Genomic DNA, 15,280 nt, shown 5'->3' on the forward strand with positions numbered 1-15,280 from the left:
TTTGATGTTTTCACACCAGCGTTAAAAGCCACAAAAGTTTGCTGCAGAATCATTTCAATGGAATCCACACGAGGAGTGAAATTGATTGGGGTGATTGCACAAATGACTTTGCTGACCTTTGAGGGAACATAGGGCCCAAAATGGAGGAAGCTATCATAGCTTGGGTATAAACTGCTCCCTAAAAGAGGAAAGTTTTTAGAAGAGAGTCAGGAGACGGGAGTTGATGGTACAAATACGTTTCTTAAATAAACTGTGTGTACTTATTGGTCCATTAGCGACCGAGCTAACAGGTAGCAAGCTCGCAGGCTCGGAGAGATTCTTTTCCTGGCTAGCAATAGCCAATAAGGGCTTGATAGCGTGTTAGCTCGCCAGCTGAAACATTTTATCAATTAGCCGCACGGTTAGCCCTCACTTGTAATTGAAGACTACTAGATGGATTCATCTATCATGGTCTTTCTATTTTTTTTTCTGAGTGTGTGTGGCATCTGGTTTGTTCCTGTCTGGGGGTCCATGACTTTCATGACTTAATGCATTAAGCAGACCAAGAGGATATTCGGGGAGATGGGAGGAGAGAAGTCGAGGAGACATCGAGAGGAGAGTGTTACTAAATACTAATGAACACTTTTTCTTTTTCCCCCCCGTTTTCTTTTCTCTTTTCTTTCTCTCATCTTCTCCTCACCTGTCTTCCTCCCCTTTTCTCTCATAGGGAAGAGCTTCACTCTGACCATCACTGTGTTCACCAATCCTCCTCAGGTGGCCACGTACCAGAGAGCTATTAAAATCACAGTGGACGGTCCTCGAGAGCCACGACGTGAGTGACACTGACACACAAATGTTGACATTTTCCTCCTCAGCAGATGGACGGTTCATGGTCTAAACAGGGATAGATTTTTGATCCTATACAATTCTCCATTCACTTGGCACAAACACAGCATAGATTTTCAGTTACAATGTGCAGATATTGAAAAAATGTTGACATTGGATGCAATCCTGGGTTTTTTCATCCAATCAACATTCTTCTCTGTCGATAGGGTTTCACTTCGAGGGAGATGAAGCTTGAACATAACAGCTTTTCATCATGTCATTTTATGTATATGCGGAAAGATTTGTATTGTTTCGATATTTATCTATATCATATTGTTGTATAAAAGTCAACTAACTAAGTGACTAGTGAAGACATATCTGATCCTTACAGACAAACTCTCAGCTGAGTGAGTCAATAAGGAGCCTGATGCAACACTGAGTTCCTCTCTCACTCAGTGTGACGAAAAATGGGGTTTCTAATGGAAGATGAAAGCAGGAAGAAGCAAAGACACGTATTTAGTTTAGCTAATAAACGCTAATATAAGAATCATTTTCATTCACGTTAAATGGAACTGAACTGAACTGAGCGAAGCTGGTCAGAAGAGTCAGGAGAGACCTGAGGTGACGGAAAGAGAGGAAAACTCCTGCCAGCGGCGCTCAGCTGTGAATAACCATCACTCGTCTCTAACTCGCCCCCACACACACAAATGCACACACACGCACGCTTCCCCCATTGGGAGGAAGTGCCTGTAACTGGAGCTCAGCCTCAGTGCTTTGAAGTGCAGCCAACACCACAGACAGCGTGAAAGACCACCACACACACACAGGGAGACAGCCAGACTTATGCGGCGCCCATCGCCAGATTCTCAAAACGCCATAGCAGACAGAGTGTGTTAACAATGTCGGGACGTTGTTCTAGCCTGTGTTGGCTTGTAACTGTTACTGTAATCCCTGGATTATGGAATCAGATTTCAAACATGAAGTCATTTGCTGACAAATCACCTCTAGATATCTTTTTGTCGCACACTTCAAGCGGGCATTTTCAGCCGTAAGTGCAGAAAGTTGCTGCTAGGGAGCGAAATGTTCAGAATCATGACAGTTTCATGTTCTCGTTCTCTCCCAGGGCATCGTCAGAAGATGGACGAGGTCAAACCTGGCTCGCTGGCTTTCTCTGAGAGGCTGACAGAGCTGGAACATCTGAGGCGGAGCTCGATGAGGGTGACGCCTCCTCATCACCATCACCATCAACCCTCTGCCAACACCCGCCAATCTGTGGCACTCAACTCCGCCACCTTCGCCAACCCCACCCACACTCAGATAACTGCCGGTAAGAGCCCAGAACTGATTCACGTCTTATCAGAGAAAAGAAGCAGCATAGACCAGCTGTACTCTGTGCAGCGGTCACATGCCATTCTGCAAGATGGCAGAGTGAGAGCGTCACGTTGTTTCCTCTTTGAACCAATAGTCTGGCAGAATGTTTGAGCCCTGGTGGCTGGAAGCTATGTTAGAGCAATGCTACTGAAGCGAATGGTTGTCTTACCCCGGACTCACACAGGCGGCATGTGCGCCGCGTTACAGCCACGTTGTAGTCAATGCTTGTGCTCACACCATTCTGAAATTCTCCATGTGGGAAATTCAGCTCTGCAGGGAACTGGGGGGGGGGGGGTTCACAGAGAGCTGTGATCGGTAGCAGAGGCTCACAAAATGACAAGTAATCAACAAGTCAACAACATGGGAAAGGCAAAATGCCCCGCTGCTGAAACGCCTGTGTGAGTCCAGGGTTATTCTGGATACATAGAATGATTCCTGGATCAGGACTAGCTGTTGAACCAAAACCTTAATGTTGATTCCTCTCATTCCTAATTATGCAGACCCCAACCCACCAGTTGACAGATGCTTTGATCCAAAGCAGCTTTGGTTTGGGGTTCAGTGCTGACACTAAAGGAGCCAGGAATCCACCAACCTTACAGTTAGTAGCCTTATATTTAGCATTGAGAAACTTCCTCTGTGAGCTCAGACACAATCTAATAATGCAATTATTTAACAACTATGATACATCTCCTTTTTGAAAACAGGAAACTCGCAGGTTTGTCAAACATGTCTTTACATGGGAACGGTTCAGTTTATCAGTTTATACAAGTAGAGCTGAAACGATTAGTTGATTGACAGAAATTTAATTGGCAACTGTTTTGATGATGGTTTTAAAATTCTGTTTGTCACGTCAGCATCCCCTGACGAATATAACCAAAATAAAAAGTACATTTTACTTTTGATATTTTGGTCAAACACTGTTTGACTTAGCAACAGTAACTAAGGGGGGGGGGCGTGGCTTCGCGAAGGGTCAATTAGCAAGAGTATCTCTACTTTTACTCATGTACAGGATTTGTGTACTTAGTCCACCACTGGCAATGCATTCGTCTTCAACTAGTCATGACACGTCTCCACTGCGCCCTGTTTTCCTAAAGATGATTAACCATGAAATCTGTCCATGACTATACATGGTGAGAAGTCTTGTTTGAAAACATTTTTGGTGAAGCACAGAAACAAAAGGGGCCACTAGAACAGTAAACTCATGGAGTTCCTCTTCTGACGCGGAATTTCCCTCTTTGCCCTTTTGTCTGAATCTGACTTCACTTCGAGGTCTAAGGATTACTCAGAAACCCTGTCTGCTCAGCGTGTGATGAGGTAGAGCTGCTGAAGAATTTCAGTCATCGCTGAGTTTATCTTCTTCTGGAAGCAACACTTGCTCACAGCTGTGCAAGGGCCATATTTAGATTTCAGCTTGTGTTTGTGACTTCTTTTCTTAGTGTATAAAAAACATCCCACTTGTTCTGGAGGATGACTAACTCATTTTAGCAAATGATTCAACAGTGTCTCTTTTAGTCAGAATTTATTGCCTTTTAGTTTGCACTTATTGGGCTAGTAAGACTTTTTTAAGTACCGTAAAACTTCGATTAAAACCTAGTCCCAGTTAGGTGCTGTCGTTTTTACAGGCCTGGCGTTTTGGCAAATAAACGCAGGTCTTAAATTAGAAGCCCGGTCTAGTTTTTATAGAAGTTCTTTGGATGTATGAAACCTGCAAAAGGCCACTGGGTCACCTGCTTGAGCTACTGTAGTTTTAAGCTGCTTAGATTTTGCAAACCATTATAACATTTAAACGTTTGTCAGTATGGACATGCTACACATTGTTAGATCGAATAGATTCTCCACAATTGAATCGTTTAGTTCATGTTACAGAAATAATGAGTAGAAAAGTATTATTCATTCAAAGGAATTAAAGGCCTGTTCCATATAAGCGATATAAGCAAATAAAAACCCCGGCTATTACTTGAAGTTTTATGGTAAATAACCAAACGGATTGGGTTTTATAGCACGCAAATGAAACCCAGATCCTGACATTTCCCCCCTAGCAGTTGATTTTTAAAACATCAACAGTGAGCTGCAAAGAAATCCTGGCGAATTCTTGACGATGGGAACGCTGCAGGACTTGAGTTATCGTCCATGTTAACATGTGTTTACAGCGCCTTAACCTGCTCAGTGTTGAAAGAAATAGTTGGGAGAATATTATGCTTATTCACTTTCTTACCGAGAGGTAGAGGAAAAGATTGATACCAGTTGCATCAAATCTCATTGTTCCTCCTTGTGGTTTTAGTGAGATTCATTGTGGTCTGTGTGTGTATGAGTGTGTGTACCTGTGAGAGTGTATGTTGCGGTTGCCGTGGATACAATATGTGGTACCAAAAGACGGGATCTGTTCCTCTTCTGCCTTCAGTGGTAGTGAAGCTGTGTATGTGTGTGTGTGTGTGTTTACACGCGCACGCACAACTGTTGAAGTGTGGTTAGTGTTTCGTCTTCTGTGTGAATTTGCATGTGTGTGAGGAAGCAAGTTATGGCTTAAGAAGGAAATGAGAGTCAGCTGGCAGGAAGTGCTACTGTGAGAAGAAAATGTTTTAAAGCAAATGTTAGAATTGAAAGTCCCAAGATTTCTGATTTGTGAAGTGTGGGTCCACCCATACAATTAAAATACAAGATGCAAAATTACGTCACAACTCGTGGAATACCAAATACGCATCCGCTATCTTAAGCTGGGCAAAACTAAAAATAGTGTTTGACACAAACACAAGTCTATAATAATAATAATGAGTACTAATGAGATTTGTTTTGCAAATGGAAATGGTGATGTAAGTACATGGATAGTCTATAACTAGGACTGTCCAAGACTAAGGATTCACATTGTCGAATCACAATCATCAAGTCCTGCCTATAGTCGAATCATGTGTGTTTGTGTTACGCGACGATTGCGATTACTTACACAGTAAATTTCCAGCTAAACTGAGACTTTTTGAAGACCCTTTTCTCTCTCTCTCTCTCTCTGCCATTCACCGGTCTTGTGCGGAGTTTTGCGTGCGTGCCTGCGGGTCTATTTCAAGTAGCCAGCTATTTAAAAATGATAAAATATTCTTTGTGTGGTTCATTAACAGTAATATATTATCAGAAAGTCCCGCGAGGTGCGGACAACTCGGGCACAACACCAGTGAAGCTGGGGCTCCGTCTCTTCAACAAGTGGTCGTCTTCTGCCACTACACACATACACGCTACACGTGCGCATTGACGCCCCCTGGGTTAGGGTTACAATTTAGGATTTATTTACGCACATTTATTGAAAGTTTTATTCTTTTTTCATGTTTATTTACAGCATTAAAAGTTGATATATATATATCGTAATGTATATTAATTTATTGGGAGAAAACTGGTAGTTCTATGTAAAATCAGAATTGAGCACCCCCATATCGCCAAAATGGCGTGATCCTTGTTTCGCTGCGAAGCTTCGACTGTGAGATTGACAGTCGAATCAGGCTCCGCCCATTGAAGCATCGAATCTTCGACTATTTGGGTTGCAGTTGGACTTCAGAAAAAAAAAATTCAGAACAACTTTTGCACAGGGGGCTTCACATAGCACGGCATGGAGGTGAATCTCTAACTGCAGACATAAAAGTGGTGAGAGACTGAGAGAAAGACCCCCACACTGTAGTTCTGGACTGGGGGAAAGAGAAACAGAGAGGTAGCTCCCAGTGCTTCCTGCTTTCTGTGCTTTTCTGATCCCTCCAAAAATGAAAATAGCAACAGGAAACCGTTATTAAGTCATTCTAGACCTCACTCTCTTTTTCTTTCTCTTCCCCCTTTCTTCCCTTTTCTCTTAACACTCTCTCCTTCATCATCAACCCCCCCCCCCCCCCCCCCCCTTCTTAGCTTTCATTTCTCTTTTCATAATTGTCATCCCTTCTTTCACTTCTCAAATGCTCCTGGTTGTAATAAATTCAGTACAATAATGTGTGTGGATATGTGTGGCGCTTCAATCTGCACATGTGTGGCAGTGCAGTAAACGTCTATTTTCCCTCTGCTGCCAAACCACTTACAGCCCATAACAGATGTAAAATACACAGAGCGGTGTCACATGAAAAAGGTCGGGACAAAATAAAAACTCATGTGGGCTTTGCTGCAGTGTATAAATAAAAAAACACTAAAACAAGGATAGTAATGTGAACAAAATTCTTTGCACAAAGACCAAGGCCCCTTATATAAATTATGTATTTTTTTAATGCTTATTTAAATTTGGTCCCTCTGTGCATTTATTTTTTGTGCAGTTATTATTGGATTATGGGGCAAAGTTCTGCTCTGGGGCCCTCAAGAACCCCAAAAAGTCCCAGGTTCTCATCAATTTTGGGGTGAAATCTGCAAAACTAAAGCCTAATCACATCTGACATGACAACTGCCTGAAGGCGGTTCTTGCTACTAGCTTGTAGTGGTACAGATATCAATGAAAATGATTAATATTACTAATAATGATGGCGCCATTAATGATAATGATACTAGGACTAACAATATACATTCAAGGAATCTGCTTTGGTATTTTGGTGCATAACAATAAACATAATAGGTAGAAAATAATAGAAAGCTAAAGAAAGTACTGCTATTACTTCTATGTGTAAATGATCTTTGATTTAAGTATTGATCAGTTCTTATACATCATGACACTGACTGATAAATCACAGTCACATTATTATTTTAGACATTCATTAGCCAACCATAAAACACCATAGAGATGTCTTTCTATGTGTTCTAGTTCTATTTCCAAACAGCCAGCCGTCTGTGGCTCCCGCCCCACATTAGTGCACTCTGCCTGGAGAGAGAAGCCAGGAAAGGAGGGGGCTTGGCACGAGGCCTGGGCTTCACCACCACACACACACACACACACACACACACACATACGTCAGTGCTTGGGAGAGCTCTTGGCTAGACTTGAAAAGCCTTCATTGACGTCTTGGCTGCTGTGTACAATTTGCTTCCTCGTCTGTCTGCACATACACACAAACACACACAAGTACACACTGTTGTCTGCAAGTCTGTGGGTGATCAGTGCCATTTATTACTGTAGGGAAAAAAAGACTGGATTGAATGAAAGAGCACACATACACACACACAGCCCTCGCCTTCATCCGTCCGCCCCCACACTAAGTTAATTGCTTCCTCCCCTCCATCTCTCTTTCTTCTGTTCCTTTCACTATCAACAGCTTCTCAAGACAAGGTCATTTAAATCAGACTTTCTTTAAGTAGGAAATTCTGTACATATCATGCAATTCAATATCTTGTTAATATTTTCTCATGTCAAGCACCAAAACTAAACTGGGGTTTTAATTGTGGTAAAATATTCTAAACTCAAGGTTCACTTCTTAGCTTTTGATCGTATTCAGTGTCCAAACTTGCTCAGGTGTCATTTTGTGGCGTAAATCCAGAACACCGACCTTTTTTTTTTATCTGTCTCTTGTGATCCCCCAACTTGAAAATTGTGCAATCCAGAAATAAAGATGGCTCAACTCTCTCACAAGATTCACCCTTTGCTTTACACCTCTGAAGGTTTCAACGACTAATGACTTTCGTTCTCTCTCAGATTCCAGACAGATGCAGTCGTCTCCGTCTTGGTCCTACGACCAATCATACCCTTACCTTGGCCACGCCACGCCTACCGTCCACACGGCGAATGCCCTTTCGCCTGGCCGATCTTCACTCAGTGATCTGTCCTCACGACTCACAGGTAACACCATACAGTCTATGGGTAACACACGTGAGCATTTACACATAGGATACACAAATGCATCCCCATTATTGAATTAAGGCGAGCAAAGTTATAGTTTTGTTGCCCCACGTTTTGTCTTTTTAAAAATAAACTTAACCATCATACAGTCCCCTCAATCAGCTGATTATATTTAAGCAGCCTGTATCAATGATTGTTTTACAATTTTCATCAACTGACATTTATGGACCACCCTTTGAATTGGTTCTGTTAAACCCGTCGCTGATCGTTTGCTGCATAATGCTTTGGCTGTCAATCAGTTTGTCAGTCCACACAGGCTTTCAAAGGTGAGAAACATGACTGCGATCATGGACTGAAATTAAAACAGAACAGAATAGGCTAGAATATGTTGAATGAACCCTCTTGGCCAACTGACTCCAGTCAAACTTTAAATTTAATTTAAAAACAGGACTGTAATGTTGCCAAAATGCCGCACCGATTTGCGATCGGTTGGGATTCAGCTGTGGGGTGGGACAGTCATGAAGGAGCCAAAGAATCAGCTGTTTTAAGTGTAACATAGCTATTAATATTTTTGCTTTAGCCCTGTTGATTTTATTATTTAGAATATAGTAGTATGTAAACACACAAACATTTTACAAATGCAACATACGGTTTATTCGCCTTTTTATTAGTTTACCCTTACCTAACATTGGACAGTTTAGCCAGCCAACACCTTCTCGCTCCCAGCTCGTCACATATGGATGCCTCTTAACGCCCTTAAGGGGGATTTTTCAACATTTAGGGCTCTGCGGTCAAGTTAGCAAAAATAAATATGCAACGTCCAGTTAAACTTTCACAATAAAATTACTTGTTGACGTTGTGAAACATTACTTACGTAACTTTTAAAAAAAACTATTAATGTTGACTTTTTGGTTCACACGGGAAACAAACACATGTTTCTTGGTTGAATTTCCGGATTCTGGCCGACCATCCACCCCAGCCACCTCCTTACTCTGACTTTTCTGTTAAATATCCTACACGTACCTTTAGCATTCAAAAATTATACTACAGCTGTATCTCCCAGTGCGTTGAACTATGATATTAAGGGGCTCCCCAGTTCGTTACACAATGACGCCAATGGGTCTTGATCATGTGTCCAAATGTGACGACTTGGGAGTGACAACGGGTTGAGCCAGCGGACATTTACCACCTTTCACATCCCCTTTGTGATTTTGTCTAATTACTGTTAACATATGAGGCTAATTTGCTCTCCCTCTGACCTTTGCCCTCTCTCAGGTCCTGACCTCACGGCCTTCACCGACCACAGGATGACCTTAGAACGACCTTTCACCTCCCTCCCCTCCTTGCCTGACTCACGCTTCTCCGATCCCCGGGTCCATTACCCTCCCACAGCGGCCGCCTTCACCTACACCCCCTCTCACAACCCCGTCTCCAACGGCACCCTTGGCCTCACAATGGCAACGGCCATGGCAACCACCCCGACGGGGAGGTACCACACTTACCTGCCTCCTCCCTACCCGGCGAACACCCCCCACCAGGCACAGAATGGGCCCTTCCAGTCCACCTCCTCGCCATATCACTTGTACTACTCCACCGCTGCCGGGTCATACCAGTTCTCCATGATGGCCGGGGGAGGAGGCAGCAGTGACTCGCGCTCCCCGCCAAGGATCCTGCCGCCGTGCACCAACGCCTCCACAGGCTCCTCCCTCCTGCACCCCTCTTTGCCCAATCAGAACGAAGGAGTGGGTGTAGAGGTGGAGTCCAGCCACAGTAGCTCCCCGACAAACATGGCAGCTGCTGAAGCTGTCTGGAGACCTTACTGAACCAGTCGAGGTGGAAGAGGACACTTAAGGTGACCACCTGGTCATGTGATGGTGGACACCATCACTTAACACATAAATACACGCCAATCCAAAGTGTCACATATAGATATCGCTCAAACTGAGAGGGCTGAGTGAACCACAACCCCTAATCTCAGTTAAAGAAGAAGGAAAGTCTGATGTTCTATATTTTTTCCATAAATCTCAAGAAGAAACCCAAACTAACGATGTGTCAGTCCATGTGAACTTTCTAAATGCCTCGCAACATCAAGTTAAAATCAATACTAAGTCTCTCAATATGGCTTCCTGTCTGTGCTTCTCAGTTCCAAGCCCATTGGTCCCTACTAATATCTAAAAAAATCAGTAGTTGCCTAGAAGAGCTGGCCCCTGATGATGAATGCATTTGTTGGGGACTATTTTCAGCGGCGGATTAATCCACAATTGTTGCTCTAGTGAGTATTTGGAGCAGCAGGACAGGGAAGCAGTGAGGCTCACTGATTTTTTAACAACAGTGGAGCTCTATAGCACAGAGGGATAAGAGACATCAGGCAGTAATACACACACAGCACTTGACGATAGCTATTAGGGTTGGGCGATATGAAGGTATATATCATGCAGTGGTATAAAGGATTTTGCAATACCATTTCTTCAGGAGCTATCCCTTAATTTCTCTGCACATAAGACAAATTTGAACTTGGTTGTGTTCCATATTGTAAATTTCCTCCTAGAACAGTATTGATGATTTAAAACTCAACTGTGAACTGAGTGAAACATCAACAGTGAGCACGGAGGAAATGTTAGGACTCACAGTACTGTGCGCTCCCCAGTTAGCAGCAATATTGATCGTCACCTATCGATGCAGTTACCTGCTAATGTTCCTTGGGTAAACTGCATCTTTTTTATTTATTTATATTAGATCCCTTATTGGGAAAAATTCCACCCAGTACTGTACATCATCACATGACCAGGAGCCAGATGATGCGTGTTCCCAGTTTGAAACTGTCTACTGATGATGTTGAACAAGCAATGAATGACAGGTGCATTAGCCAATGGACATCAGAGAGTGGACATCCCAGTCTCACTCTCAGGACATAGAAAAGGACTCCAGAGAAGAGTTTCTATTGAATGAAGCAAGTAAATTTGGACAGATAAACGGAGAGCAGCAGGGAAATATTTTGGTTTTACACTGACAAAGTGCATGCAGCAGCACTGGACTGATCTCAATTCAGCTCCCTTTGTAAAATAAGAAGATTTCATCCTCATAAATGTTGTTGGTGTTGTGAATAGATGACTTGATCAGGCAAATATTGTGATGACCTGTTTGTGTTTACCTTAAACTTTCGATCTGTCATTGTATCACCCCCCTAATGATTTTAGCACTCTTCTCCCATTCATCACTTTTATGGCCCCCTGAGGTGACTATGACTTCTAACTCTGGCTTCACTGCAGACTGCATACTCGCCCATCAAAATGATTAATAATTCTTAACTGGCTAAGCCAGTCGAGTGATTGCATATTTATTGTAGACGGACCCTGACCAGACTGGAGATGAAAATTTCTATGTTAACACAAAAGACAATGTCTAAATTATGTCTCAGATGTTTTCCACACATTAGTTTTGCAGTGAAAATGCTCAAATTTAAATTCTGTCTTCCGTCAGCAGCTTTACTCCAAGATGATTTACTTCCAAACGCCTCTCTGTTGAATTTTGACTCACCATGCTGAGAAACATTACCACATGGAGTTTTGTTAAATACTTTAATTTATTCCTACAATACCATTTTGGTAGCATTTCGTGTGTGTGTGTGTGTGTGTGTGTGTCTCACATTTACCATGATCCACTGTCGATTTGTACTGTATATAACCCTGGCTGTGACACCTGCATTTGATCACCCTTTCCCCTATCTCTCTCTCTCTCTCTCTCTCACTCTCTCTCACACACACACACACACTAGTTTTGTTTTGACACTGTTGACACACATTTGGGTGTTTGATTTATATAAGGAAAAAAATACAACTCTTGCCCTGTGGTTACTGGTCGTCTGATTTGTTTTTTTATATCTCCTGCACTCTGCCACCTGTATTTGTACCACACCACCTCCAGACACCACACACACACGTACAGATTTCATCCACTGCTATTCCTGAAACTGGAGGAAGTTCTACGGGCAAACAGACAAGCCCTAGCTTGCCTTTTTACACGTACACAAACACACACACACATTGGTTGCTAAATAAAGGTGAAGTGGTTGCAGCCAGACAGTGAGAACACCTTATAAAAAGCTGATCTACTGCAGGCAAAGAGTGCACAGGGTTCAGCAACTAAGCAAACAGACACCAAAATAATCTGTAGGTTCTCATGCTTAATGCTCAACAGTAACACCTCCAAGACTCCAGCAGAGGTTTTAGTAAACGCTGACTTGAGTTTGTGGACCTGTTCACTGTGCACATCAAGGCAAGACTGGAGGGCCACGGTGTATTTCTCACCAAGCAAAGGGGGCGGTATTCTCCAACTATAACATATGAAGTGTCCTCTGACCATTTAGGCAAAAGTATTTAAAGCTGCTCTTTACAACCACACTAGAAAGTGTTGAGAAAAGGCTCCAATTATACAGACAAACAAATTTACAAATTGGAACAACAGCTCATGATTTCATACAATGGCCCAATCCCAATGTCCCCCCTCACAGACTCACAGACTTTGAGGCACGTTCCCGGGAAGTCCGTGAGGGCTTAGGGCTGTCCCACTGTCAAATCATCAAGTGCGACCCTTTTTGTAAGTCCGCATTTCTGCAGACTTTGGCTGAGGGAATTGCCCACAGTTCATAGCGGTATGACGTAAAACACGGGGGTTATCAGGGGAAGCCCGGAAGACAGAGAAGTATCACGGCAAATCCGCATTATAAGAGAAGAAGAAAACAGTAAACAAACAACAATCGACACCTACGCTGATGTTTATATTGTTGAAAGTTTTCTTAACTTAAGATGCTGCATAGAAATCATGAGGTCAGAGGAATGCAATCACCTTATTACACACTTAGTTTATTCAACAATTTGTTTTAGTTTTTGCTTAATGATGCTATTTGACCAACAATAGTGTATTGATTAATTACAAATATATATTGACATTTACGCTACCTCTCCTCCACTCTGTAGGGAGAGACCCTGCAGGACTTAAAAATAAGGCGAAAACATAAAATAAAAAGTGTGCAACGTGTTTCAGCGTCGTCAAGGTAACGTGATAAAGTGGCAAAGGGCTGTCCCATTCTCGTTTACAGCATTTTGAGCCCTTGTAGCCTCTTAAACATAATCACTTTCCAAGTGACGTCAGTAAAGTCTGTGAGGGTTCAGGGCTTAGGGCTTAGGGGATAGGACATTGGGATTGGGCCAATCACTCTTCTAAGAGATATTGCTTGTGTTGAATGAAAAAAAAGTTCAAACCCTGCCTACTCTCACACCTCCTCACAGCTGGCCAATCACTGCGAGAAGAGGGCGTGAATCTTGTCGGTTCCAGAAAGTGAAGGCTACAGCTTCAACGGAGGCGCTTCAGTGTGGTGCAACAGCTTCTGAATTCCCCTCTCGTACATTTTCATCATCAGAATTGAGGGTTCTGCTGTGTCTGAAAAGTTTTCGTAACTTTGCTGTGCTGAGATGAGAGTCTAGGCAGGGTTTCAACCTCTCTCTCTCAAGCTCTCTTTTTTTTATTTCTTCACAAAACTACTGTATTTCTGTCACTGTCCACAGACTGACACTACAAACCAGTTAATGTTTAGCAAACTCCAGCCTTTAAAAAAAGTGTAAGACACCACCTCCATGTCAAGGTTTGAAGCATTGTCCATTGACCTGACAAGCTCACATTGTAGAGAAACCAAAAGCGAGAACATCACTACAGAATAAGCCAGAGGATGCTTTTAATAGACACAGATTGCATCCCAAATGTTGTGCTGAGATTAACGCTGTGGACGAGCTAGCCCGGATTAACTCAATATGGCTCAATAAGGCTCAATTGTCATTGAGAGGAAACAATGCAGAGAGCTTGTCATGGCCTCATGCTTCATGGTAAATTGATAAAAATGTATGCTCAAACTAACTTTGTTGATAAGGTTGGGGCCTTTTGGGATTAAACGTCATCCAACCATGTCAATTATAGGTGTTTTAAGAGCTCGGACGCATAGGAGAATCATGAGTGAGGTTTAAAGCGTCCCATGATTTTTCTAAACTGAAAAAAAAAAACTCAAGCCAGTATTTTCCATGTCTAGTCCAATTAAATCTGAATTTGCTTGCATTAAGGAGGCTACTCCATTACACTGAATACAAGTTTGCTTTTGTTGTCAAAGATTTGTTAATGTCACGTAGTTTTATGGTGTGACAACAATAAAAGCATACATGATGTTCGCTGTTCACCTAAATCAAGCTAGTTTCAGGAACTAATTTGATGTTTGGTGATTGGCTGTCCTCCTCATTAGGGAAATAGGAAGAGGGAGTAAACAGGTACTTGTTACAGGTCACTTCACATTTAGTTTGAGGCAGATATGATAGAATATTTGATGTATTCCTCTAGGTTTAGCTGGTAAGGTATTATAGTATTTGATATTTGAATGTTGTTTTCTTTATTAATAATGTTTGCAACATTATAAGTCAAAGGATCCACAGAAATTATCTTAAAGACTAAGTCAGACATGCGTTTCTTCTTAACATAACAACAAACATTCAGCTAAAGGACACGTGTCCAAAAACGTAAACTGCAAAATACGTATTTTAAATCCTAAAGATGAATAGCCATGTTCATGCAGGGATGGGCCAATATAGCCAACTGTGCTTGAGTGTTTAGGATGTTAAATTGGTCTCAATTGCACATATCACTTTGAAAAGATAAATGATCTAAATGTAGTTTTATTAAACTTGCAGGCCTGTCCTTTATTCCTCTGATCTCCTCCATTTTTACAGTTAATCTTGGGGTTAGGGTTTCAACACAAAATGATTTTATTCTACGATTCTTATCGTTAGGATGTGAATATGGGACAGTGAAATGTTAGGAGTTTGTATGTGAGAGAAAAGGCCCATGTTTGAACTAGTGAATGATGGCTAGAAATCGATGGCTTGAACAGGATAGTCAATAATCCTTTGTGAACAGTGACATCTAGTGGTCTAACTGCATTCTGTCCAATGCAGAATATGTTTTTGTTTTACAATTACTAACTTACATTCCTCTAGGAGTTCACTTTTTCAAAATGCATCACATAGCTCTCTTTACAACATGCAGCTCAGCATGTTAACAGTTTATCTCACATCCAAAATGCACTAATGCAATGAATGGCAACATCTGTCTGCTACCAGTAACACTATTAACACTCATAGTGTGATAGTATTACTCATTATATGCCTTACAGTATATGTCACAGGAATGAAGCAGAAATGTTGAAATATTCTTGCCACATGTTTGCAGACCAGGTGCACAAAATGAAACTAAAGTAATTCCAGTGATTTATTACAAAACTACACAAACTCACAACATACTTGTTTAGTAAAGCTAGAAATACAACAGTGCTAGTCAACCCTGTCT

The 15,280-nt window shown here is 42.0% G+C and overlaps 1 protein-coding gene across 2 annotated transcripts in view; it reads left to right on the forward strand.

Annotated features, from left to right (window-relative positions):
• The window catches only part of runx1 (RUNX family transcription factor 1), a 30,040-nt gene extending 18,293 nt beyond the window's left edge, over positions 1–11,747 (forward strand). For both annotated transcript variants that reach the window (XM_046060601.1, XM_046060607.1), the window contains exons 5-8: positions 707–811; positions 1,928–2,131; positions 7,754–7,897; positions 9,173–11,747. In XM_046060601.1, the coding sequence (XP_045916557.1) occupies positions 707–811; positions 1,928–2,131; positions 7,754–7,897; positions 9,173–9,720 (1,001 nt within the window). In that variant the 3' untranslated portion in view covers positions 9,721–11,747. The remainder of the gene's footprint in view (positions 1–706; positions 812–1,927; positions 2,132–7,753; positions 7,898–9,172) is intronic.
• The last annotated feature ends 3,533 nt before the right edge of the window (positions 11,748–15,280 follow it).

This window comes from Micropterus dolomieu, linkage group LG01 (assembly GCF_021292245.1).
Source record: "Micropterus dolomieu isolate WLL.071019.BEF.003 ecotype Adirondacks linkage group LG01, ASM2129224v1, whole genome shotgun sequence".
Taxonomy (NCBI): Eukaryota; Metazoa; Chordata; class Actinopteri; order Centrarchiformes; family Centrarchidae; genus Micropterus; species Micropterus dolomieu.